The sequence below is a fragment of the Canis lupus genome, chromosome 14 (genome assembly GCF_011100685.1).
Source record: "Canis lupus familiaris isolate Mischka breed German Shepherd chromosome 14, alternate assembly UU_Cfam_GSD_1.0, whole genome shotgun sequence".
Taxonomy (NCBI): Eukaryota; Metazoa; Chordata; class Mammalia; order Carnivora; family Canidae; genus Canis; species Canis lupus.
In genome coordinates this window covers 37888586-37916504 of record NC_049235.1, presented here as the reverse complement: position 1 = coordinate 37916504, position 27919 = coordinate 37888586, and the positions used below count along the sequence as shown (strand labels likewise).

Sequence of the window (27919 nt, the reverse complement as noted above, 5' to 3'; positions counted from 1 at the left end):
GCTTTAATATTGGTGAAACAAACTTTGAACCTGCTACTTGAGTGAGAGTGTGATATAATGAGTAACTTAAAATAATTCTCACTATTGCAACAACAGATTTTTCATTGAGGAGCATAACATTTTTGAATGCTTGGTACTTTATTTAAACACACATATATACAAGGACGTCAAAGGGAAACTGCACAGTTGAGCACATTGGCTGCATGCATTGGGAGGATAGGCAGATTCTGGTTTTATAGGATGAAATTTGGGTTGAAAAATAGGCAAAGACCGTAGAGCAAGTTTCATTTCCCATCACCACATAGAAGGGTCATCCAGCCTGTCAAACATAAGAAGCAAAGCATGTAAGAGAAGTGTCCCAACTTCTTGGGAGGTTTTCAAAAGTGAGACATTCAGTTCTGAACCAAAAGATGATCAGAAACGGTTGAAAAGTCTCTTGTTGGCATTCTAAACAGAAGGTCATGTGCATTATCAGAGCGAAAGACAGTGGAATAATATGCAAAGACCCAGCTGAGTAACTTTCACTCATGTTCATGGGAGTCTCAGGCAAATCTCAGAGGGAGTATTTAAAAGGCTCTGTATTTATCAAAGGAGCTGAAGAACTCTGCAATATTTCTGAAGATCAAAACTGCGGGAATCACACAAAATGGTAACAAGGAAGTTAATGTTACTCAACTCTGAATATGCTTCTTTTGTTTTCCTGCAAGGCTTTTTATGTAGTTAGATGCGATTTTTATAAAGAACTCTTTTTAATAAAATAGTATTCACAGGCAACCTCAAGGCTCTCAACTTTTGCCTCCTCCAAACCGTACATAATTGAGACTGTCCATCAGGGTGCAATTAACACTATTTCATGCACCTACCATGGGACTTTAAGACACAAAACAAAGAGTAGCAGCAAGGTTGTTAAGTCTGGATGGTTCTTTTTCTTACCCGAAGTACGTAAGGTTTACCCTAAACTTTTTACCATGGTAAACTTCACACATCTGTCAATGAAAGCTTCAAGGCATCTATTGTTCGAATAATCAATAATAATCTTTATGGATTAAAATTAGGATTAAAAATCATCCTTATGAATTTTCCACCTGCTTCCCTTCCATTTGCTGTTTAAATCTGGTTGATACTTCCAGAGACAAGAGCACTGGGGTTTTACTCCAGTCCAAATTGTTGTTTCCTTCAGAGAAAACAAACCTGACAACTCTAGACCTGTACCTTTGCCCTGGCTGGCCATTTCACAAGACAACAGAGGGATGGTGGGAGGGGAAAGTAAGTGGCTCAGTAGGTCACCCCACTTGTTCTCCAAGGAGAACCTCTATGAAGAGTGACTCGACAGTCACACTGCCTGAGCAAGAGTTCTAGTGACCTCTTCTGGGGAACCTGGTTCTTGACATTGTCAAGCTCTGGGTTTAAGGCAGACAAGTTCCCACAGAAATGGATGAACTATGTGCCCTGTGATCTTCCTCAGGGGAGAGGCAGGAGGCATAGGAGAGAAGGGCCAGGAAGTTATGAAAATGGAGGAGAATCAGGTTGCTTTCCAGCAGCTCTCGTTGCTCATTGTCCAATGTTTCACACCAGCTGTTGGTAGGCACCTCTTCCCAAGACAAGTCCACATTCCAAGAAAGCCCCCAAGGTCACAGACAAGTCCCTAGGAATATTATGTCCTTAACATTCATTCCTTGAATGCAATAAGTCATTATGTGATACTTAGCTTCAAATATGTCAAAAATGAAACAATAGATGCCCCTTTCACACCCCACCACCAAGATTTCATCTATGAAATGAGGAAGACTAGAGTAAGACCCATGAGTAACACTTGCAGGACATCTAGCTAGACACTCCAAATATTGTATGAAAATGAAAGATTCCCCTGGCTAACGATGGACTGTTGGTCATTTCAATGTAGAGATGAGGATTTAGTCTGTGTTCTCTCAATTCTAATCTGGTTAGAAAATCTGTATAGTCTTTTCTGATTTAAAATTTTCAAAGGAGCACCAAATAATCTAGGGTAAAAAAATAATACCCCACAGAAATTCAGAGGTTTACAAATTATTACATGAAAAGAAAGGCCCTAGGGACACCTGGGTGGCTCAGCGGTTAAGCGTCTGCCTTTCGCTCAGGGAGTGATCCTGGAGTCCCATATTGGGCTCCCTGCATGGAGCCTGCTTCTCCCTCTGCCTATGTCTCTGCCTCTCTCTCTCTTTCTCTGTGTCTCTCACGAATAAAAAAATAAAATCTTTAAAAAAAAAAAGAAAGAAAGAAAAAGAAAATTAAGGCCCTCACTGCCCTGCTCCATCTCCATTTCTGCCCAAATGCTACCTGGTCTGGAAGACCCATTCCAATCTCCCCACCCCCCAACTCCCTCTACCCCCTGCCACTAGGCAGCCCTCTGCAATTTCCCTCTCTTGTGGCATCCATCCTGAGCTCTGCAACAATGTCCCCACACAAGCCTTTCATACCTAGTTCTGGGAACGTTTTCTGTGCTTTCTCTCATCAAGAGGTCTGAAATCAGTGTTTCAGGGCTAGATCGTTTTCCATACCTAAAAAAAAAAAAAAAAAAAAAAAAGAAAGAAAGAAAATCTTTAAAGCAAATTTGAAATAGTCATAAAAAGAAAAATATTTAGAAAAAAGGAAGATAGTGTCCCACGTAGTTGATCATCTGCTAACACGTAATCTAGGTGTATGAAGCAGACTTTATCAGAAATATGATTTCAAATTATATATAATTTTGCTTAAATAACAATGTAGCAGATTATTTGAACCAATCAAAATTCCTAGTCAAATCCTTGCCTTTTCATACTACCACAAACAATACATAGACTTTTATAACTAAGTGACAGGAAATAAAAATGCATCACAGTATGATTTTTAAATGTTTCCATAATTAGTTAATTGGCTATAGTTCTGATGATATACAGCAGTTTAAGCCTCAACAAAGAGACCAGATGATATTTTGGAAATAGCCCTAGGGAAAAAAATCAGCAGACAGCAGCTCCAGACCCACCTGTGTCTTCGAATCTCAGTTTTCTCATTTGTAAAAATAAAATCATAACTCATGCTTAAATTGGAGTCTTTGTGGAAATCCAATGTGAGTCACAATGTTTTCAAAGCGACAGAGTAAAACACAAAAGCAAGTTATTACTAGTGAAATGCACCCATTCTTACAGAAAGTAACAACCCTTGGTCCTATGTTTTCCATATTCATTTAGGGTACCAAAAGCTAACAGCCTTCTCTCATGCTGTGATTTTAATCTGCCCTGTGAATATAAGGGAATCTCATGGATCCCTGGAAAGACCATGGAATCTTAATGGTCTTTTTTCTCCTGCAGCCGGATGTGGATAGGACTATATGCAAGGGTGAATGCAAGGGTGGTATATGCTACTTGCTCCAGGTAAATAAGTACACTGGTCTTTCTCGGTTTCTTTCTCTCTCTCTCTGTCTCTATCTTTCTGCTGAAGTGTCTGACAAGTCTCTAGGAAGTTATATTTTTCCCTTTCTCAGAAAAGGCTTGCATACCAGAAGCCACACTGTTCACAAATGAAAAACTAGCCTGGATTGTACGTGTAGTTACCACATACAGCAAAACAAAGCTATCAGAAGGTACACCTCCAACTGCCTATCGAGTATGATTAAACTTAAATTTGGGGGGAAGATTTCCTATTATTGCTCCTTTGCTGGGACTTAAGGAAGCAAAAACAAACTGCGCCCCCCATCATTTGTAAGATTTCCTCAAGATCTTCTGGAGTTGTGGTACCAAACCCTTAGTCTAAACTGCTGCTTATACCTATTTATTGTATCCATCAGTTGATTTTATTCACCTTAAAACTCTTGAAGAGCCTTAACTCATTATCTCCACCATGCTCCTGTGAACAGAGCTAGCTACTATTTTCTCCAGTTTACTGGAGAAATTTAGAATAGCAGGATCTGTGGTCATAGAGTGGCACCCAGGACAACATTGTTCACTATTCTTCTTCTCTACTTACTTCTGGATTATCCTTCTTCCCCACTAGGCTTTAACTGTCAAAGATAAAGTCTCCAGGGAAAAAATTCTCAAAGCTGGCTTCACATTAGTATCAGCTGGGAAGCTTTTAAAACCCAGGTCCCCCCACCCTACCCCAAGGTTCTGATTGAATGGGTCAGGGCTGTAGTCCAGCACTAATATATTTTAAAAGTTCCCCAGGTGATTCCAGTGTGTGACCAGGATGGAGAAAGATTAACCTAGGGCTGAGTTTCTCCACCTTGGCACCACATATGACACTTTAGGCTAGAAAATTCTTTGTTACAGAGGCCGGCCTAGGCATTGCAGGATGTTTAGAGCATAAGGTGAGTACCAGTCGAGAACCACTGATTTAGGAAACTGTAAAAGCCACGTGGTAGATCCACGCTCTAGAAGAAATGATGCAACTTTCAGAAGCAACAGACTGGGAACATACAGCTTAAAAACGTGGACTGAGGGATGCCTGGGTGGCTCAGCAATTGAGCGTCTGCCTTTAGCTCAGGGCATGATCCCAGAGTCCTGAGATAGAATCCCACATCGGGCTCCCCTCTAGGAGCCTGCTTCTCTCTCTGCCTATGTCTCTGCCTCTCTGTCTCTCATAAATAAATAAAATCTTTAAAAAAAAATGGACTGAGTAGAAAAAGAGAGCAAAGAGAATGATATCAGACCACCATTTGTGCCAAATGAAAACATATGTTCACAAATGACACCATAACTTTTAAATACAACCATGTGCATATGATTGGGTGTGTGAGATGATAAGGCAATGAGAGTACGGAATGGAGACAATGGGTGCCAATGATAAGCCTCTGGTGAATTCTAAGAAGGAATTTATGTGAAAATGAGGCAGGAAACTCTGGTTCAGAATCAACACATTCCCACCTATCCTGAATCTCTTCCCCTGAAACTCAAGCCCCTTTCCCTTTTTTTTTTCCTCATCAAAGATACTGGAGATCACACTGGATGCTGATGGGAGTGACCACGTCCGAGGAAAATCAGTGGGAGTGCTCCAATTTCATCACCCCTAAAAAGAAAAGCCTTCATAAAATGTTCTTAGATTCATGACCTGTAAAATGGAGATAATTATACCCACTTCAAGGCTTTGAGGTAAAGACAAAATGAACGCCTAGGGAAACATTTTGAAATGCTAATGCTTTATACAATGATAAAGCTTTATAGCAATCTACTGGGTTATAACCGACAAACTAACCAACAGCGTTTTTCCTACATAAACGACAATATTTTTTTTTTATTTGAACAAGTTCTTTTATCTGCTCTATATGACAGCATAAGCAAGAATTTGAAGCAATTAACATTCTGAGAAGTCTACTTGGATATAAAACATTATTGCCTTTTTGCTCATTAAAATGAACAGACTTCCAGGTTTACAAATCAATACTATTTAATTCAGCATTTTATGTATTTCTGATTCTCTGTAAACAGAGACTTTTTCAAAAGCTTTTTAGGATGTCATACCCCTTTTTGATGAAACAGGAAAAAAAACTTAGTTAAGAAATGTAAATTCTCCCCATTTTGAATCGTTCCCAACTATTCCCTGACTTACAAATAGTAAAAAGTGTGGTAAAAGCAAAAACAAACAATAACACTTTACAAAACGTAATTTAGAGATTTTTAACATTAATGTTTTTAAAGGGCTCTCCTTTCTTAGCCTATTAAGGTAACTTGATCCCAGTAATTAAGACATTAAATGACTTAAAACTAAGATAGAACTAAGATAAACCAATTGGAAACAAATTTTAAATTCTATATTACAGTTTGGATGTGATTTTTTTTTTTGCATAAATATTTGATGTTGAGAGTGAAAACATGGCATTCAATTTTAGTTTTCTGAGGGCTCAGAATAAAGTTTACAATTTTTCAAATTCCATGTAATCCCTGGGTTTATCCCAGAGTGACTAGTTTCTTCTTAACAAACCACTAAGTGGGCACTTCCTTCTCAAAACTCAACCCGCCAGAAGATGGGGAAAGTCTATACTTTAGATCAACTGTTTTCATGCTAAGTCTCAATTATCTCCAGGATTTTAAAGTAAAGGGCTGAGACTGAAGAAACAAACAAACAAAAGAAAACAAAACACTGCACAGAAGAAAAGAGCTCTGTTTGTCTTTTCTTAAATATTGTCATTCAATTTGTTCTGGGCAGCTTGGAAAATCTGGCAATGTCTTTGGCAACCCAGCTGTTTGCTGGTTGGTGGTGGTGATTGCAGCTCCTAGACACTCCGCTCACCCTTCTCCCTACAGCACTTCTCTGGGGCACTCCTGACCAAGTTTAGGGGGTCCTTTCCCATCCAGATTTCCAAACAGTCCCCCCAACTGCTCTAAGAACAACAACAACAACAACAAAAAAGAGCAGGGAGTGAGGGGGGCAAGATCGCCAGCCACACAGCCTAGGGAACCTAAATCTGGGGGGTCACGATTTTGTAACTATGGTCGCAGAGGGAAAGCGTTCAGGGCTCTGGGCAATTGTTCACGGAGAACTGAGTACGTGCCTGATACCGTGCTGCCCAGGGGTCCAAGCAAGAAAAAAAAAAAAAACAAACAAAACCCTGGTCCCTGTCCTTTGACATCCCCGGGATCTCGGGTTTGGGGCCAGGGCGCTCCGGGCGTCGGTCCTCAGGAGCCCACCCACCTCTGCCTGGTGATGAGGTTGATGTAGTGTCGCAGCGCTGAATAGTATCTGGCCATGTCCTCCGCCGGCGCGTCCTCCCCGGGGTTGTCCGGCTTGGAGGGGTACGCCTCGGCCAGCGCGCCCAGGCACACGAGCAGCGACAGGGCGAGGGTCAGTCCGGAGGGCCCCAGGCGCTTGCTACCCAGCATCTGCGGGCACAGGGGGCGCAGCGGGGAAGAGCGGGGGCTGGGGGACGCACGCCTGGACCCTCCCGCCCGGGTGTCCCTCGACGCCCCCTCCCCGCGGCCACTCGCGCCCCCCGGCCCGCGCTCGGCCCAGTCCCCAGGGGCAGCGGAGAGCCCTGCGCTGAGGGCGACACCCGCCCGCTGCCCCCGAGAGGTCCGCGCGGATTCCGTGCAAGTCGGGGGCCGCAGGGGCCGCGCGCAACCAGGGGCGCCGGGTCAGACACTTTAAAGACAGACGGAGCAGTTCCCCCCGGTGGGGTCGGGGTCCTGGCGCTTTCCCACCCTCTTTCCCAAACTCCTGTCGGAGGGGAAAAGTTTCTTCTCGCGGTCTGTCTTGCTGCGAGAGAGACCGTCCTGGCTGAGATTCCTTTGGGGGTGACAATTTGGGGGAGCGAGGCGAGAATTGCTCTCCCGGCAGTCAATCTCGGGATCCCAAGGATCCGGGAGGAGGCAGGGGGCTTCCGAACCCCGGGGATGCTTCGCTCGGGGCTGGGGGGGGGGGGGGCGCAGCCCGGGAAGCCTCCTTCCGGGCTGCCAGCCCCGAGGAAAGTGCGAGCTGCCCGGGGGCTGGGGGTCGTGTCCCCCTCCAAATGCTCCAAAAGGTAGCCCCGAGGGACCGCGCGTGAAGCGCAGTCGGAAAGGACCAGAAGGAGCAAGCGGAGTTCGGCCTCCGGGAGCTGCCGCCGCGCGTCGGGGCCCGAGAGGACGGAGCGCGGCGCGCAGGGGCGGGGAAGCGGGGCGCGACCCCGGAGCTCCCCGAGGGCGAGCCGGCGCCGTGTCCCCGCGGCTGGCGCCCCCAGGGGAGCGGGTCCGGCACTCACGGTGGCGGGCGTGGCCGGGCGGCGAGGGCTGTGCGGTCCCGGGGCGCCTGTCCGAGGGGTGAGCGCCGGCGGACGCGGTGCGGAGAGCGGGGCGCAACAGGGCTTTTATGGCGCTCCCTCGCGGCGGCAGGAGGGGCCTCGGGCGATCACGTTCGGTGACTCCCACCCGCCGCTTCCCGCCCCCGACTGGCGGGGGCGGCGGGGAGGGGGGCCGAGGCCGCAGTCGCGCGAGCCGCCGCTTCTGGAGCCGCCCCCCGCCCCCCCGCCCCGCTCCTCCACCCCCGCCCTGCAGGGGGCCCCGGGCAGGCGAGAGCGGGCGCTCGTCACCCCCCGTCCAGTCCCGCTGGAGATGGGAGCAGCCCAGACCCTGTGTGTCGCCCGTCACCGGGACCTCCGACCGGCTGGGCGCTAGGGTGGGGGGCGCGCCGCCTCCAGCGGTGGAGCATCCCCGGGACGCCCGCCGCAGCGACGCGGGGCACCAGCCCGCAGCCGGGACCCCTCCGTGCACCGATCTCCCTGCGCGGAACCTGGCGCGGGGCGCCTGTCCCAGGGCGAATGGCCCCCTCCGCCCCTCGGGGTCTTAGATGGGATCCTGTGGCTTCGGGCCCTGCCCCCGCTTTCTTTGCGAGGGGACCAGCCCACCCCAAGTACTCGCCCCAACGCGGGGACTCCGGCTCCATCAGGGCTGAAAGGGTGGCGCTTGCAAAGTCTTCAGAAACGGGACGCGGTAACCCCACCTGCCCGCGCTGCCGGCAAGGAGCGGCGCTTCCACGGCCTGCAGACCCGCCGACGCGCCGTCCAGGGCAAGGCGCAGCCAAAGCTACCGGGTAGTTCAAGGGACGGGAATTTCTCCTTTATTTGTTAGCCCCGGGATAGTTACAGATATGTTCATTAACGTGGATTGAGAGTGTGGGTTCTGATTGAAATGAAACAGGTAAAAGAAAAAAAATCATTTATTGGCATGAATATGAAAGATTCAATAAACCATTTTTTTTTTACAGGAACAGGATTTTGATTCTTAAAAGTTACCTGAATATTCCTAGAACTCCAACTCTCTCTAAAAAAAATGGCACGTCAGGAGATTAAAGTGTTAAGGTACAAGCTATTTTAATGTTAAGATCACAAGTGATTCTGTTAAACTGAGCGCTTTTGTGCTGTTTCCACCGCACTGAATTAAAGATCAATTACTGTGTGGCTAGCTCTGCACTCGGTGTTCTCTCCCATTCTCTCTCTCTCTCTCTCTCTCTCTCTCTCTCTCTCTCTGTGTGTGTGTGTGTGTGTACGCACATGAGAAATTTTGAAGACCACATCCCCTTCACTTAGGTGAATGCTTCTCTTTCCATATTGCACAAAAATATGACAGGGACACATATTTCAGGTCTCTCAGAGTTGCTCCAGGGAACTTGGTCTGGTAAAGTTAGAACAAAGCACCGTTTCACTTCGAGCTCTTTCTTGATAAGAGGAAAAGCTCAGTGCACTTGTCAATAAATAATCTTATTTTTAGAGTGTATCACAGATGCCCTTCAAGTTACACCTTAGAAGAAGTCATTGAATTTGAGAGAAATTACTTGTAAGGAGATGCACCATTCTGGGGGAGGGAGGGGGGGACTGGGGACATTTGATTGGTTTAGCTTACAATCACGCCACTGGTATCCAAAAGGAAGAGCTGATTGTCAGGATCAGCATTTAGAGGCTAACACATAGCGCCGAGGGCCCGACATGTATCCTCCCATCCATATCCCTTCCTTCCAGTGCCAACAGCATCCCCTGGCCTGGGGCTCGGAGTATTCCAACTCTTCTCTCAAGACTTCACTCCATTCATTGCCTCCTCTCTTTTTCTATGCATATATATATATGTATATACTTATAGCTTATAAATTCTCTCAAGTTTATTCCATAAAGAAACAAAGCAAAACCAAAATCGTCAAAAGTAAAACAACAGTCTCTCAACAGAACATCTCCTAGCTGCTGAACCCACTTACTTTGTTTCAAAATCAAGTTCATTTATTTATTTATATACATATGTACCCTTAGCAGCTGTATTGATATACAATTGAGTTATACTAATCTACAAATGTTTAAAACATTCCATTGGTTATGTTCTTACATATATACTCCATGACGGCATCACCATGGTCAAGGTAGTGAACATATATACACTACCACCAAAAGTTTATTCATATCCCTTTGGTGCCAACATTGTGTCATTTCCTGTCTCTCACCCAGATAATCATTTTAATTAATTTCTTGTGCATCTTTCCTAGCTTTCTTTATGCAGATAAAAGCAAAAATGAACATATGTTCTTATGTTTTTCCTTTTTTAATAAACAAAAGGAACATACACACTGTTCAGCATCTTGGCTTTATTATTTATTTATTTATTTATTTATTTATTTATTTATTTATGTATTTAATTCTTTTTAAAAATTTATTCATGAGAGACACACAGAGAGAGAGGCAGAGACACAGGTAGAGGGAGAAGCAGGCTCCTCCAGTGGAGGCTGATGTGGAACTAGATCCTGGGACTCCCAAGACCACGCCCTGAGCCAAAGTCAGAAGCTCAACCACTGAGCCACCCAGGCATCCATGGTTTTATTATTTAATATGATATCTTGGATATCTTCCCTTTTAGACCTTAAAAGATGATCAACTCAATCTCAAGCTCCTCTCATTTTCTTGGAGGATAGGAGAGTGGAGCTGAAAGTTCCAAGTCCCAATCATGCCTTGGCTTTCTGGTCACCAGCCCTCATACTGAAACTATCTAGGGTCCCCTAGCCACCAGTCATCATGTCAGCAAACAAAAAGACACTATTCTCACTTCAGACATTCCAAGGGTCTTAGAAGTTCTTTTGTCATGAGCCAAGGTTAAAGACCAAATATTAGAATAAAAGATACTCCTATCACTCTTACCACTCAAAAAATTACAAGGGTTTCAGGAACTCTGGACCAGGAACTGGGAACAGAGACCAAATGTGTTTATAATACCACAGGTTGTCAGACCAGCTCTATTTGAAAAGATGACATTGAGCAAAGACTTGAAAATTAGGGAATAAGCCATGGCAAAAGAAGACAAAACAAAACTGGGGCAGAGCATCAGAGGCAAAAGAAAACCTGATGTAGAGACCCTAGGGCAGGTATGTGCCTGGGAGGAAGGGAAAAGGGATCAAGATAAGAATGATTCCAGATGTTTGGCTTGAGCAACTGAAAGGATGGGGTTTCCTCCAACTGTAATGCAGATTGCTGCAGGTGGAGTAGGTTTGGGGTTGGCAATGGGCATTCAGCTGAAGATGCCTAAAGATTTTTGTTGTCTACTAGACCTCAAGGGGAGGTGTCGGTTGTCCGTATGAATCTGGAGTTAAGGAGAGAGGTCTAGCCTTGAGTCATAAATTCAGTTGTGTGCCTTTAGGTGACATTTAGAGCTGTGACAATAGATAAGATCATTAAGGGATTGAGTGAAGAAAGAAACAAGAAAAGCCCCAGTCCAGTCCCATAGTGAGCCACCACTGAAAAATTCAGAGATGGGAAGGGATGAACAAAGTAGCTGAGATGGAGGCACAAGAGAGGTAGAGGAAAACAGAAAGAGCTGGATGTTTTGTATCCTTGAAGCCAAGTGCAATTGTTTTCTTCAAGGAAGAGGAAGTGAGTGTCTGTCTGCATTCACTGCTGCTGAAAAGTAAAGTAAGACACAGATTGAAATGGACCGCTGTCCTGAGCAACATGGGGGTCTGACAAAAGCACTCAGGACCGGCAAGGTTTAAAGGAGAAAGAGAGAAAAGATTCTGGGGACAAATCTTCCCAGAAATCCACAGCAAAGAGGAGTAGAAAAAAACAATGTAACTGGGGAAAGAAATAGAGTGAAGAGAAAGGTCGTTTAAGGTAGGGGGAAAGGAGCATGTTGGCCTGCTGATGAGAATGATGGAGGAGGAGAAAAAAGACAGCGAAGGGGAGGTATAGAAAGTGTTATGTATTAGGGATTTTATCCCTTTGTGAAAAAAGTTGCAACTATTTATGTGTGGTTTGTCATTCTTCTTTTGTCATTGCTTAAGGTGTTGTTTTTGCTGTGCAGAAGTTTTAAATTTGTAGTTGAATGTATTAATCATTTCTTTTGTGGCTCAAAGCATTTGGAGTCTTAGTTTAAAAGACCCACAGGTGACTCAGGGGTTGTAAACTATGGCTTGAGGGCCAAATCCAGCCCTTCACTTGTTTTTGTAAATGGCTGGTTTTTTTTGGCTACCCACCTGGTGCCATTCCTGACTTCTTTGCTAACATCACAATTTGGTTCCGACATCCCTATTTCCAGCCAAGATTCTGGATTAGGGTAACTCTCTTGCTTTTGTAATTTGCTTCTGGCCAAAGAAATAGTGGGGTAAATCAGCTGGGGGCTTTTAGGAAAGTGTTTCTTCTCTGGAAGGAGAAGGAGAAGGAGGAGGAGGAGGAGGAGGAGGAGGAGGAGGAGGAGAAGGAGAAGGGAAGGAGGAGAAGAAGAAAGGAGAAGGAGAAGGAAGGAGAAGGAGAGGAAGAAGAGAAGAAGAAGGAGAGGAGGAGGAGGAGGAGAAGAAGAAGAAAGAAGAAGCATATCGTTGGCCATGATTCTTCTCTCTCTTCCTTCTTGGGGTGAATACTATTGAGTGCGAAGGTGGATCTTAGAGCTGTGTTGTGGTCCTGAGGAGCTGTACTGCAAATACGCTGAAGGGGACAGAATGCAAGATCAAAAGGGCGAGATCCTTAATGAAATCAGTGAACTGCCAAGCTAATTTTGGGACTGCCCACCACTGGATATCTCCTAAGCAATTCATAGTTGTCCACTTGGTTTAAATTACTGCTAGCTGGGTTTTCTGCTACTTCTAGTCAAAAGCCTTCCTAATTAGCAAATTTGGCTTCTAATTCTTGGTTTTCTTTACCAGTTTTCCTCTACCACTTTTGGTATTTTGTTCTCTTTTATTTTCAGGTTATTTATTTTTTGATCATGGAAACCTCTGTTTGAGCCTTAAATTTACCTTTCTATATGTGTCACATTTTCCTTGACTCCCCTTAACCTAACTTAGGCCTGTGGTATTAATGACTTAAATTACATCCACTTTTCTGTTGTCTCAGAGGGTGGTAAAGATAGAACTGTGTCAGGGTCAGGGAGGGGAGGAAGGGTGGGATCAGGGCTATGGATATCACAGTTGGGGGATTTTGTCATCGGAGACTTTATCTCTTGTTTAAAGTTTTTTTTTTTTTAAAGATTTATTTGTTTTATTTTTTATTTTTTTAAAGAATTATCTATTCATGAGAGACACAGACTGAGAGAGAGAGGCAGAGACTCAGGCAGAGGGAGAAGCAGGCTCCTCGAAGGGAGCCCAATGTGGGACTCGATCCTGGATCCCGGGGTCATGACCTGAGCCGAAGGCAGGCGCCCAACCACTGAGCCACCTAGGTGTCCCTATTTATTTGTTTTAGACAGAGAGAGAAAGTGTGGATGGAAGGGGCAGAGGGAGAGGGAAAGAGAATCTCAAGCAGACTTCTTACTGAACACAGAGCCCAACAAGGGGCTCTGTCTCACAACCCTGAGATCATGCCCTGAGCCAGAACCAAGAGTCAGCCGCTTAACCAACTGTGCCATCCAGGTGCCCCTAGTTAAAAGTTCTGTACTGAGGTCTGTTCTAACTAGTAGAGGGTATATCTGATCCAGTGAGAAGAGCCTTGGATTTCAGATTGTTAGACTGATTCCAGGCGAACCCAAAGCCTCCTGTTCTCTGAAAGACAAGCTGCTTTAAGTGATAATTTTCTCCCCTCCCCTTGCTACCTGTCTCTCATGCTCCCCTCTAGGATATAGGTGTAAAAGGCATGAAAAAATAGGCAAACTAGGAGTTCATCACATTTTCCCTTCCCCGTTTATGTTCTGTTCTCCCAGCTAGTAAAACAAACAGAGAATGCCAATTCTTAGCAGTTCTTCCCATCTCTATTGTATGAATAGCTATTTCTCTCTCACAGTAGAGAAGAACAAGCATTAACAACCCCCCCCCCCCCCACACACACACACACACTTTTCTTTTGAGCTTCCTTTCCAAATCCCATCCCTCACACCGGCTGCCTACTTCCCTCCAAATTGGGGTTATCAGTTTTTTTTTTCAGAACTTTATGTCTTCACATTTTTGTTCACTGTACTGCTTGTGAAGGAGTCAAGTAGAAACTACAGCCAATTTCCAGAATGATATTTTTAAACTTGCATTATGTATGATACTGCTCCTTCCTCAGTTTGGTGGCTTCTGGCTTCTTCCTCCTCCTCCTCCTCCTCCTCCTCCTCCTCCTCCTCCTCCTCCTCCTCCTCCTCCTCCTCCTCCTCCTCCTTCTTCTTCTTCTTCTTCTTCTTCTTCTTCTTCTTCTTCTTTAGCTATTCTTATTTTTTTGTGTGTATTTTGTTACCCTTGAGAGAAGACAAATCTCTTGATCCTGTATGCTCTCTGCCAGCTTCTCTATGAAGCCAAAACAGGGTTCACCAACAGCACTACTTCCATTGCTGTGTATTTTTAGCAGTGTCTAGATGTACAAGAAAACTAGGGCAATTATGAAGATTATTTGGACCAAAATTACGCCAGAATTTATCTGAAACATCCAGATAATTGCAGGAAAATATCATTTTTTTAATTTGAAAGTATTCTGAGAATAGCTGTAATTCTCTCCTCCACTTTGCATGTGCAGGCACATACTGAAGATTCCAAAATAGCACCCATAGTGCTGAGTTGTGACTGGCTTTGTGTTTTTGACCAGTCACAGTTTTAAAAAAAACAAAACTGTTATTATTATTAGCTCAAGTCCCATGCTTCTAGTCACAAGAATCCATACAAAACAGAATACTTACTTCACTGAGAAAAGAACCTCAAATGTGGTTGTGGGAATGACAAGCCCATTTCGTCACATTGAAGGCAGACATTCTAGGAAAACGGAATGATCTCCTATTGTATAGATGGTTAAAATGCTGTATAGAGCAATCCACCCCAGGTGATGCACTCATGACCAACTAGGCTTATTGAGGCGTCTTCAATTCTAACAGGGTTGGGTTAGAAGAACGTTCAGTTTCCCATGTGAGGATGTATTGTTTCCATTTTAGAGATATGGATATTGTGGACTGGATGTCCCTAGAGACCTATTGCAGGAGGACACTTCCAGCCTCCCAGGACTCCAGAGGCTGGAATGTGGCCATCTGTTCCTAGCCTTGCTTGCCCCTAGGGTACAAATGTGATTTAGCTCAAATCCAGTTGCTTGAGATCTTGATTCAATATTGATTTATAACACTGAGATGTCCCATATTTCCCATGTATATTAAATATAAACAAAGTTTTAAATAACCTTGAGTTATGAAAGAACTAAGTTATGTGGGGAGAGAAACAGGCTGTGAATATCCTCTTTGTAACCCAAACGGAGGCGGAAGTAGCGTGGTCTGGAGCAGATGGCTCTGATGGAAGATTCCAGTTTCTGCAGCTTCCTAACTGAGGCAAAGGTAACAGTGTTCTTGATGGGCTGGCTCTGTGGTGAAGTTTTGAGAAGGAGTTGTTTCTGGAAGCTCAACCTAGGTCTGTTTTTTTTAGCACTTGGTCCCAAAGAGTCTATCCTTTAGTAAATCCTTTTCTGCATGAAGCACCTGGGCCCATGAAGCTACAGAGTCCAGACCTGAAATAAAAACTCTGACCACCTGTAGGACCATGAGAGAAATAGTGCCAGGTTAGAGATCTTGCTAACAAGATTGGGTCTCTTGAGTGTCAGAGATGGGAAATGCAGGCCCCCATTTGGTATTTCCCCTCATCTGGCTGTAATGGGTCCATTTAAACTGACGGAAAATAGTCCTGTGGGAAACTTAGGGGATCATTCTCAGAAATATAAGCTATCAGAGGTTTCATAGTGTGAAGGTACATAAAAGCCATAGAACTCCCTCAGACTTAACAACAGGAATGTCATCTCAGAGCATTTCTCAGAACCTTCCTTCTCGAAGGATACCCTCTTGGGATGTTTGGCTGAAAGTAATAGACAACTCAGGTTTAGCTGTCTAAAATCATAAAGTAAATTTATAATCTTATAACATAAGGACCCCAAAGATAAGGCACTTCTACTGAAAGTAATCCTGCAGTTCAGTTATGTCAATAAGAGCCAGGTTCTTTCCATTGTCTGCTCCACTGTCTAGGTATGATAGCTTTGATTTATGGACCAGCTGCCCCTACAGTTGTTAGATGTCCACCCCAACTCCGGTTGCATCCAAACATATTGACATCCTTTCAAAGTCAATAATTTGTTTGCTTTGTCACTCCTTAATGAACATCAAGTGCCCTTCTCTGCCCCCGCCCTGCCCTGGTCTCCTGCTATTACAAACTATAGCAACAAGTAACTTTGGACATCTGTCTTTGCTCATGTGTATAGATATAACTGTTAAAGTCCTAGAAATGGAATTTCTTGGTCAAAGCAAGCATGCATTTGAGATGTTGATAGCTCATGTCAAATTGCCTTCCCAACGCATGTCAAATAAAAATGTATGAGAGGAATGTGTTTCCCCAAAAAGGGATGTGCTTTTACAGATGTTCTGGGGCTGTTTCTGTGAACAGTGGATCAGAGGTACCTGAGGCTAGGCAGAGGAATATTCCTGCGTAAATCTGTGGTCCCTCCATCTTGCCTCAAGACAGAATGAGATTATCTTTCCAAATTGAAAATTCATGTTTGTGCCTGAAGTACTGGCCTTTTTGTGGTTTGCTCCGTGGTAGGACTGGTACCTAAGGAAAATGAAAACTAACTGAGCCACAAGGCAAAGCAGGTTAATGAATGAACCCCCCAAAAAAGGCGAGAAAATTGTTTCTATTAAGCTGATAAGAGTTATGGGAAGGCTGTTTTCACAGAGCTTCCAAACTCTGATGAGCTCACCAGACGTGTTTTTCAAAATACAAGTGAATCTAATCGTTTCATTGTTAGTTCAAGGAATGTTCTTTTTTATTTTTTAAAGATTTATTTATTTTAGAAAGAAAGCATGTAAGTGGCAGGGAGGGGCAGAGGGTGAGGGAGAGAAGCAGAATCCCCACTGTGTGTGGAGCCCAACATGGGCTTGACCTCAGGACCCTGAGATCATGATCTGAGTTGAATCAAGAGTTGGATGCTCAACTGACTGAGCCACCCAGACACCCCTCAAGGAAAGTTTTTGTTTTGTTTTCTTTTTGTTTTTTTTTAATCTTCAAGTAACTTTAAAGTTCAGATTTTGAAATACAACTTTTCCCCTTTTGGAATTCTGAAGGTTTTGCATAATTGGGAAGTAAAGATTTAGGTTTTATAAATATATTTTAGCACCTTAAGAATGGATTAATTTGCAAGCTTTCCCAGGAATGTCAATGCATGATATTCCTAATTATTTTTGTCTTGCTCTTTTGCTTATTTGAGAAATTAACACAGTGCTTGATTTTACATTTGGAAACACTTATTTTAATTGTTTAAAGTCGCTTTCTCAACTAAATTATTTTTTTTCCATTGTTGGGTGTTGGTGGAGATCATTTAAAACCAACTAAGTGAGAGGCCCTCCAGGAATGTTTGTACTTTCAACTGTTCCTATCAAATCTTCAGAGGATCCTCTCTGACTCAGAAACCCATGGCAGTCTACCCATGAGAACATTATTCTTAAACTTCAAAGCTATAGCTAATATCATCACTTCATAAGACAATTGTCTCCAGTGGGATGAAATTAGGCCAAGAAACCAAAGTTCTCTAACCTCCTTCTAAGGCTTGATCTTGACACCTGTGTTTTATATTCTTTCCTTCCAACAGGCCACAGGCTACCTTCAGGCTACAACAGTCCTAGAGCAGTGTGGTTTGCAAGCATGTTTTGCCCCAGTACTTTCTTTCAACATCCTTTGATGGCCATTTTGTTTTATTTTGGGGACAGAAACTAGGATAAGTGGCCCCAAATATAGTAAAGACATCCCTGAACCGTAGTGCCTTTGTTAATTGATGTTGGAGAGTCATCTAACCAAGGCACATCAACAGGTCACATTCTGGGCCTCCAAAGCCACTCCATACAAACTCAGCATTTCATATCTAGACAGTTTTCTTACTTTTTAAAGCTAGGTCTCTTTGTTAACCCATACCAGCTTTCTCAGCTCAATTAGCAGGTGAACTTACCCTACTGAAATTCATTTTAGCATATATTTGCCATATGCTATGGGCATTTTTGATTCATAGGTTGAGATAGAAGTTAGGATTACATTTTACACAAGTTCCATAGAACCTGATGAACCAGGACTACTACAAAGCAGGGACTCATTTACCCCTTGGGAAAAGACATCAAGGTTTAAGCAAATCAGGGCTCATATGGCAACTTGAAAATGCCACCAAGGGTTCTTTCTCTTCCTGCTCCATCATCCTGTGGATGGCTCATACACCTTTAGATCAAGCTCAAATTCTGGTCTGGAAGAAAGAGAAAACAGAAGGGGCAGAACCAGCTAACTTGAGCTTATTTCTTAGCCACCAGATCTTGCATGGCATCTCCTGGCTGCAAAAAGCTCCAGCAAGGTCACTTTTGGCTTTCTAGCTTTTATGGTAGGGAGGCACGGAAAGGTGGGTCTCAATTGAGCCAATTTACACTGGGTCCCTAGTAGGCTTGTGCTTTCTGGCATCTGGTCCTACTCATTCCAGGTTTGATTTTTATCGCTCATCACAGAAACAACAGCTACCACTCCCCCTTCTGCTGCTGAGATGGTGCAATGAAGACCAAGATATAAAGAGTCTTTGTGGTTCACTTAGAATTTTTTCTAAATCACAGAATGAACACAATGACCACATGCCAGAAAACTTGCATTTTAATCTTGTGTTATTTATCCTAAAATATCTCATCACTTCACCTCTCTGAGTTCTAGTGTCCCGTCTATAAAATGGAGGAATTGGGCTTCAACCTTCTGTTCTTCTCTCTCTCTCTCAAAGGATTGCAAATGTCTTCTATGAAACCTCATCTCCCCTATGTTACCATGAGGACTCGCAGAGGCCAAACCAGGAGAGGAAGTCTCAGCATGTTGCCTGTCATCCTCATCTCTTTTTTCTCCTACTCATCTGTTCGGATCTCCCAGCACTTGGGTAGGAAGAACTGAGGGGTGTTTATTAGGAAGTTAGGACCTGTGTAATAAACTGTTTCTCGTTGCTGCTATGTGACTTGTGCCTTAAAGGTATGAATGAGTCCAATCTTTCTTACTAGAACCACAAACCCCACTTCAGATAGTTCTGGCTTTTCTGGGATCACAAGAATAATCTAGAAGTCAAGCCACTGAAATGGTATTATCTACCAGCTTTTAATTGCCTCTTGTCCCAGCATGTTCCAAGAGGCTGCCTTAGAGGCAGAGCCTCCATTCTTGATATAAAAAGCCTTTTCCAGACCTGCACCTGGATGGATAGCCCCTAGTTCAGCCTGTAAAATACTTCCACAACTTGTTTACCTGTCCAGAATCTTGCAGTATCACTGCAAATGAATGTAACTACTATATCTCCTCTAAATAACTTGGCACCCACCTAGGGGTGTGACATTTGTGGTTGATTTTCAGATATTTTCTGCGATGATCATCACTGGTTTCTCCCTTCAACTTCATTCAGCCTAGGCATTTTTCACTTTGCAACTGTTACCTATATCACAAGTATAAAGTGATTGGTCCCATAAATTCTGTTTAGTAGAATTTAGTTGGAGGGTAGGCTTTAGTCAGAGGGTCCCTTCAGACCATGACTGTCCTATAATATGTTCAAGCCCTCTCTTCTAGTGGGTAATCCATAAGAGAAGGGATGGGGGCATGTAAGGCAGATTATTGCAGAATAGACAAGAGACTGTTTCCCCAAACACAGTAGGTTCAGAGGGCAACAGGCTGACTATATGGGTGTGGGAAGAGGGTCCTCTGTAACCATGGCTTCAGGGAAAGCCAAGAGCCGAGTCCATTCTCTGAGGCTCTTGGGGTCTTCAAAAACATTCTCTTTTCCTCAAAATGAGTGGCTGCTGCCTTTCCTCTCTAGCCCATTATTGTTTATCTAGAATTTTCCATGGCATAAGGGAAGGAGTCAGGAGATGGGATAGAACAGACTCCTCTGAAACTATACATTTGAAAATTCTAAACTTCTACTGCCTTTTTTTTTTTTTTGGAAGGGGTGAGAAGACAGAGAAGAGATCCTAGCAAGAATTCTTAATAAGGGGCTCATAGGTAGAATTCAGGATGTCTGTGAACTTGGGTGAATAAATATGCCTTTGTTGTCACTAACTCTAACTAAAGTTTAGTATTTCCTTCATTTAGGCAATGACCACAACCAGCAGTCTTTTGATGTGGACACTAATAGAAATTACAATAAGTTTCACATCATGTTAAAGTTGATGCAGAATCCTCAAGATAGCACTACACTGATGAAACTTTGAAAGTGTGCTGATTACTAGACTCATCACTAGATCTTGTTATTGATACATTAATAATGTATGTATCTGATTATATCACATTAAAATTCTTGACAACTATATTTCCATATTTATTTATTTATTTTAAATATTTATTTATTTATTTATTTATTTATTTATTCACGAGAGACACGCACAGAGAGAGAGAGAGAGAGAGAGAGAGAGGCAAAGACACAGGCAGAGGGAGAAGCAGGCTCCATGCAGGGAGCCTGACGTGGGACTCGATCCCAGGACTACAGGATCAGGCCCTGGGCTTAAGGCAGGTGCTAAACCGCTGAGCCACTGAGGCGTCCCTATTTCCATATTTAAATTTTCTTGGTAATTCTATGTATTTTGTAACACATTTTAAAACCTTTTTTCTTTTTTTTTGTATATATATATTTTTTTATTGGAGTTCGATTTGCCAACATATAGCATAACACCCAGTGCTCACCCCGTGAAGTGCCCCCTCAGTGCCCATCACCCAGCCACCCCAACCCCCCCGCCCACCTCCCATCCCACTACCCCTTGTTCGTTTCCCGGAGTTAGGTTCTCATGTTTTGTCACCCTCACTGATATTTTAACTCATTTTCTCTCCTTTCCCCTTTATTCCCTTTCACTATTTTTTATATTCCCCAAATGAATGAGACCATATAATGTTTGTCCTTCTCCGACCGACTTACTTCACTCAGCATAATACCCTCCAGGTCCATCCACGTTGAAGCAAATGGTGGGTATTTGTCGTTCCTAATGGCTGAGGAATATTCCGTTGTATACATAAACCACATCTTCTTTATCCGTTCATCTTTCGATGGACACCGAGGCTCCTTCCACAGTTTGGCTATTGTGGACATTGCTGCTAGAAACATCGGGGTGCAGGTGTCCCGGCATTTCACTGCATCTGTATCTTTGGGGTAAATCCCCAATAGTGCAATTGCTGGGTCGTAGGGCAGGTCTATTTTTAACTCTTTGAGGAACCTCCGCACAGTTTCCCAGAGTGGCTGCACCAGTTCACATTCCCACCAACAGTGTATGAGGGTTCCCTTTTCTCCGCATCCTCTCCAACATTTGTTGTTTCCTGCCTTGTTAATTTTCCCCATTCTCACTGGTGTGAGGTGGGATCTCATTGTGGTTTTGATTTGTATTTCCCTGATGGCAAGTGATGCGGAGCATTTTCTCATGCACTTGTTGGCCATGTCTATGTCTTCCTCTGTGAGATTTCTGTTCATATCTTTTGCCCATTTCATGATTGGATTGTTTGAAAAACCTTTTTCTAAGGAGGGATTTTACCAGACTGCAGAGCACAGTGTAAGGACCTCTTCCCTGGGGACATAATTTATAGAACACATATAGAACAGAGATGGAGGAAAAGCATACTTTAAAAATGAGACAGCTTACCCTGCTGACTACAGTACAAATAACCAAATGTAAACCAATATGCAAAAAGTATTTCAATCTAACCGTATTGTTCCAGACCTCATCAGCATGAGGATATAAGTGGGGTCATATTAATACTAACAACCACATTTCCTTAGTACCTGCCAGGTAATGGAGTGTCTCCCACTTGTCCCCAAATCTCTGTTTTTTTTTTTTTTAGGAATTGCTAAAAGTGTTTTATGTGAGTTCACCCACAATCTTCTCCTGTTCCTTCTCTTTTACTCTTGTTTATATCTATACCCCAGAAGCCTCTGGGTGGGGAGCAGGGAGGATGGTCTATCCCGGCCCCCTCCACATTCTGAGTGCCTTCTTTGAGATCAAAGATTATCTCCTAAAGTTCTTAAATCACAAATCCCCATTTGGATAAGGAAGTGCCACATTCCCTGAAATTCTCGACCTATTTCAGTGAAGAAGAGAGCATATTCCCCTCCTCACTCTACACCCAAGTCCAGAACTTGGGGCTTCCTTGACTCAGTCATTTTGGGGTTTTGAGATTAATGAAGGGGGAAGGACAAATTGAATAAGGGAAAACTAGATGAGGATGGGTTATATCCGTTATGGAAAGTCTGAACCTTAAGAAGGTTCAATAGGGAGGGCTGCAGAAAACAACATGCCAGACACTACACTGTTCGATGCCCCACACCCTTTCTTCTCATTCCAGTTTACACTCCTCTTTTCTTTGAGCCCCAAATGATAAAAACTCTTTCACATGGATTCTTGATAGGCCTGCCCTCCTGATCCATCAGACCCACCAATACCTACACTAGTAGATGCTGTATGCTAAACGTGTCTCCTCTGCCCCTCCAGATCCAGCTTTACCCTTTTCTGGAAACCCTGCTTTGTGCCCAGGGAGCCTGAACATTACAAATGGCATCAACAGGTGCTCCCATCCTTTGGCTTCTGACAGAAATGTTTTGGCCATTGGAAGGTACTATCAGGGAAGTAGGGGCAGGAAGTAGCAGCCAGGATCTTTATTTCTTCCATCTTGCTCCCCACCCAGTCACCATGAGCTGCAGACACCTCTACTGAAGACACGGCATCTATTACATGGTTTTCTCTTAGATCCACAGTTCTTTCTCTGGGTTCTGGTAATATCTCTTCATTCTTACCTTTTGGCCCAATGGGTAAGAGCCTTCCATGTTGCTGACCTTGCAACACCAGCTCATTTCACTTAACTCTGCCTGCACCTATATAAGCTCCCCACAATGCCCATTTGAGTATGCTGTCTGCTGCTGGGATCCCAACTGAGCCACCTGACTGCATCACTTCAGCTGCAAATTATAAACCCTCCATCTTGTCTCATTGTGTAGGAGGAAAACAAAAGAAAACAATTGCCCTGCCAGTTCTGTGATCATGCTGTGTCCTCCATGATATATGTTGCAGTCCGAAGACAGGGCACTGGCTGTACATCTCCTGCCCAGCAACCTATCAGCAGGAGCTGCGTAGCCCCTGTGCAGAGACCGACTCCCAGTGACTCCTCAGTGACAACCATGCAGAGTTTTCTGTATCCTTAACTTCACTCTGTGTAGCCTGGCCAGCATGGAAAGAACAGAATCACACCTCTCACAATAGCTGCAACCACAGAGATCAAAGAGGGTAAATTAAAAAAGAATAAAAGACAGAGATTCTAACCTCACCAAAAAAAAGGGCACTGGACCAAGAAAGAGCCCCTCAGCATTGTGGGAATGAGACTACCAGAACCTAAGATACGGAGAAGAGAACTTTAGAATACGTGTGCCTGAGTCAATCCCAGCAAATAGTCCTGCTGCTCAGATAAGCTTATTTCTGGAACTGTGTTGCTTGAATCACTTACCTTTCAGAAATCACGTTGCAAAAGTGATCACTCCTGTCATCATTCCCATCCTTGAGCATTATGAACACCCTCACTGCGGGAAAGATGTTGTGATCAGTGCCGCCCTCGGGGGTAGGAATATGTAGGGAAAATTTGGTGCTGCCCAGATGGACTCTGGTATCATTGATCAAGTGAAAACAGTTATGCCTAAAGCAAGACAGACAGAGGGGGCACTGAGAATAAACATTTATTTCAAAGCAGTAGTCATTATGAAATATGCATGATATGGCTAGCTGGTGGTATCATGCCTATTGCAAATATTTCTCTGCCTATTTGCAAACCCATCAATCACACTATGAAGTGGCACTGTGGGCAATATGAAAAGGAATAATTATAATTAATCGATGTCCACTGTGTATTAATCACTGTACTTGAACTCGTCCAATTCTAATGGCAGCGCTATGAGATAAATGTTGTTATCCTCATTTTACTGAAAAGGAAACAAACTCGGAGAGATAGAATTTGTCCAAGTGCACATAATAAGGGACAGGGCAAGAATCCAACCATGAGCCTTAAGCTAAAGTGACTGATTGGGCCTCCTGGCTATATATTTGTGAAAACAGGATTGAGTACACCTTTGTATTCATGTACAAAATGTTATCATTGCTATAAAATATGACTGAGCCAATACAAGATCCGAATGAGGTGTGAGGGAAATAAATTTCAGGCTACTCAGAAGGAGAGGGAGTTCTTGCTTCCAAGGCAGCCACTAGGGATATGAGATTTGAGCTTGACCTGGAATAGTCGGGAGGTTTGGGAAAGACAGGGCGAGTGATATGGGTCAACTCCCAGGCCTTGGAAAGTCCCAGGACTGAGCAAGTCTAGCAACTTGGCTGGGGGTGAGGGTTCACACCAAGAAGTAAGGAGAAACTGAGACTGGGGAAGAAGAGAGCAGCGAGGCGGGAGAGAACTGTAGGCTACAGTGATTAGATTTTGTGCTGTCAGAAAGGGCACGTGCAATGATGAAGCAATGTTTCAGAATGACTGACCGGGCAGTGCCTTGACAGAAGCCTGGAAAAGGAAGAAGGGCGGCCTGGATTTATGGAGCCCAGGAAGAAGGCCAAGGTCATCAGGTGTGGAGTGAGGGAGGCCTGGATCCAGGGGACAGCAGTGGGTATGAAAAGGAGGTATGAGTGGAGAGTCATTTTGAAGGAAAAATCAAGAGGCTATGGCATCTGACTCATACTAATATTAATAATAATATTAGCTACCATTTATTTGTCCATTTCCACAAATATTACGTAAGTGCCTTCTTTTAACCAGGCACAGTTCTGGGCCCGAGGTACATAGCACTGAACATGACAGACAAGGCTGTCACTTATATGCCAATGGAAGAGATATACAATAAATAAACATGCAACAAGTAATAATATGCACAATAAACACATGAAATGGCATTTCAGGAGGGCAATTTGTGCAATACAGACATATAAAACAGGGTTATGGCACGGGACAATGAAGAGTGGGGAGCTTAGGTTAGAACAAGTGTCTCTGAGGTTGAGATATTTGAATGGAGACTTGAGCGAAGCAGTGGGAGAAACGCAGTACAGGCAGAGAGGGCAGGAGGTATAAAGGCCCTGGGGCAGCTGCATTTTCCCTGTGATCAGAACAGCATGGCTGGGGGGAGCAGAGGAGACCCCGAGTGAGGCTGAGGGCCAGCAGGGGCTGAACAGTGAAGTGTCTTGCAGGGCACGGTGAGGGCTTTACACTGTTCTCTAAATGAAGTCGAGATTGAACCATTTTGAAAAGGGGAACAACATGATAGGACTTACATTTTAAATATATTTTTAATTTTTATTTATTTATGATAGTCACAGAGAGAGAGAGAGAGAGACAGGCAGAGACATAGGCAGAGGGAGAAGCAGGCTCCATGCACCGGGAGCCCGACGTGGGACTCAATCCCGGGTCTCCAGGATCGCGCCCTGGGCCAAAGGCAGGCGCCAAACCGCTGCGCCACCCAGGGATCCCAGGACTTACATTTTAAAAAGAGCATTCTGAGCACTTTATGGGAGCTGACGGGGCAGTCAGAGGAGGAGCAGGAGACCGCTCAGGAAGTCATTATGATAATCTAGGTGAGAGATGCTGGTGGCTCAGACTAGAGGCGAAGGTGATGTGAAGCAGTAGGATTTGGGACACGTGTGAAGGTACAATGAACAGGACCTGGCGGTGGACTGCGTGGAGTATACCGAGTACAAAGAAGGGGAGAAATCGAGAAGGCACCGCTGAGAGGCTTTCTGCCCTTAGAGTCCTTAAAATTTATCTTGGGGTAGGGATTCTCCTTGATTCTTTGATTTTCCTATATTCTAATCATCTAGTCCATTAACAAGTATAATAGACTCGATCTCCAGAACATATCCTGGATCTGTCTAGCTCTCTCCACTTTCCCCACAATCACACTGGTCCACATACCATCATTTCCTTCTTGGACCATTGCAAAATATGCCCCAGCTGCCCTGCGTTTGCTCTTCCCTCTTCCTCAACAAGCAATCCTGTAGAGAATTGTAGATTCCATTGGCCTCTTCTGAAATCTTCCTAAGTAATTCTTAACACAAGAAGTATTTAGAATAAAATCCCAATTTCTCAGCCTAGTTTACAAAATCTTATGTAATCTGGCCTCTGTGGCTCTGCAGGTTGCAGCTCCCAACACCCCTTCTCTTTCCTCTTTTCTTATATCTTCAAGGCCCATCCTTCATAAGACTCAGCTCTCGGTTTATATGTTACCTCCTACGTCAGCCTTGCTGCTCACCCAAGTCACTGTTTACTTTGAAAGAGTCTCATTTCCTCCCCCTTGAATCTGGGCTGGCCCTCGTGATGTGCTTGACTAATAGAATGCAGCTGAAGTGACACTGTGGGTCTCTTCGCGTTGTCAGAAAGGCCATGTGAAGTGAAGCTAGGCTCCTTGCGGTGTCCGCCTGGGCCTCCTGGAACATTCCCTCTTGGAGCCCTGAGCTTCTGTAGGAGGTCTGTTCACCTTGAATACCACCATGCTGCACAAGCCATGTGCTGGCACTCCAGGCAACAATCCCAGCCTTCCAGCCACCCCACCCAGGCACCAAGCATCCCGACCAGACCAGCCATCAGCTGAATACCATCCAGATAGCGCCATGTGGAGCAGAAGATTTTCCCCACTGAGCCCTCCCCAAACTTTTCACCTCACAATTGCAAGATCATAAAATGGTTGTTTTATGGAGCCACTACGTTTTAGGAGAGTATGTTATATAGCAATAGATAAGGAGAACACTATCACAATATTTTAATTCTTACAGACCACTTGCCACCATCTGATATTTTTCTTATTTAGTTACTCTATATGCCATCTCTATATCTATCTAATCTATTATCTACCTATTTACTTTTTATCTATCATCTATCTACCCATTTACTCTCTTGTTTTGCCTCCACTAGAATATCAGCTTCAAAAGAGCACGAACCTAATCTGTCTTGTTTATTGCTGTATCTTTGGCACCTAAATCAGCAGCTGTATACAGATAAGTGCTCCATGAACACTGTTGAACAAATGAATCTCTGAATACCCAACCCCTAAAGGCAGCAAGGGTGCAAAAGTACAACACAAGTCATTCAAATGCAGAGAAAAAAAAATGGGTGAGTATCTTAAAACATCATTCTCCAGATTCACAGAACTGGCAAAAAGCAGAGCCTGAGTTGAAACCCAGATAATCTGACTTTCCATCTGTACCCTTAAATATCTATGCTCGACTATAAAAGACACAAGAGGAGGGAGCAGTCCCTGATGTTTCCAAGTTTACAAACCTTGGTAGAACAGGAAAGAAGAAAGGGAAGGAGAGAGGGTAGCAACAGGAAAGGCAAGCCACAGAATCTCTCCTTCACCCCCACGTTTTTATTTCTAATTTATCATTTCTTGGGCAGATGACTGCTATGGATTTGAACATAATTACCTGACTTATTATCTTAGATCCAACTTCTCTTATTAATTTTAATAGATTTGGCTTTCTGATAGTTTTCTTAGTGAATCATATTAATGAAAAAATATAATTTTTGGATTTTCCTGTATGTTTACTGATAACTTCCTTCTTGTTTTATTGCATTAGTTAAAACTTGAAAAAAATTATACTGAATAATAGCAGCAATAGTAAAGATATCTGTCCTAGTCTTGATTTGAAATCCTCTCCTTCTCTCTCCCTCTCTCTCTCTTTTTGACCTCTACACGTAATGCTCCAAAATCCTCATTTAATATGATGTTTGCTGCCTGTTTTTGATAAATGAACTTTGTCAATTTTAAGGACTATAGTTTTATTTTATTCTTTTTTACCTTGTTTTTTAAAAAAACTATGACTGACTCCTGAAATTATCAAATGTCTTTTTAGTATCTATTAATTGTGCTGTTTTTGTTCTTTAATTTGCTAATATAATGAATTATATTGATTGCTTAATATAGTACTACCATTACATTCCAGAATAAATTCTATTTTATCATGACTATTATTCTTTGATATGATAATATTCTATTTTGAAATTCTACACATCTATTCATAAGCAAAATAGTTCTATGGTTTCC

General features: G+C 43.6%; 1 protein-coding gene across 1 annotated transcript; it reads right to left on the bottom strand.

Moving 5' to 3' along the window:
• Positions 1-114: 114 nt before the first annotated feature.
• On the bottom strand, positions 115-7840 carry NPY (neuropeptide Y). The gene is made up of 4 exons (XM_038556388.1): positions 7688-7840; positions 6643-6830; positions 2457-2537; positions 115-319 (listed from the first exon to the last, which is right to left on the bottom strand). Exons 2-4 carry the CDS (start codon positions 6828-6830, stop codon positions 295-297), a joined length of 294 nt encoding a protein of 97 aa, XP_038412316.1. The 5' UTR covers positions 7688-7840; the 3' UTR covers positions 115-294.
• Between the last annotated feature and the right edge of the window lie 20079 nt (positions 7841-27919).

Excerpts from the sequence above, each read along its gene's own strand:
- NPY (XM_038556388.1), bottom strand. The coding sequence starts at position 6,830 with ATGCTGGGTAGCAAGCGCCTGGGGCCCTCCGGACTGACCCTCGCCCTG. Across the intron at positions 2,538-6,642 it reads AACCTCATCACCAGGCAGAG|GTATGGAAAACGATCTAGCC; the intron begins GTGGGTGGGCTC and ends TTTTTTTTTTAG. Across the intron at positions 320-2,456 it reads GAAAACGTTCCCAGAACTAG|GCTGGATGACCCTTCTATGT; the intron begins GTATGAAAGGCT and ends TATGTTTGACAG.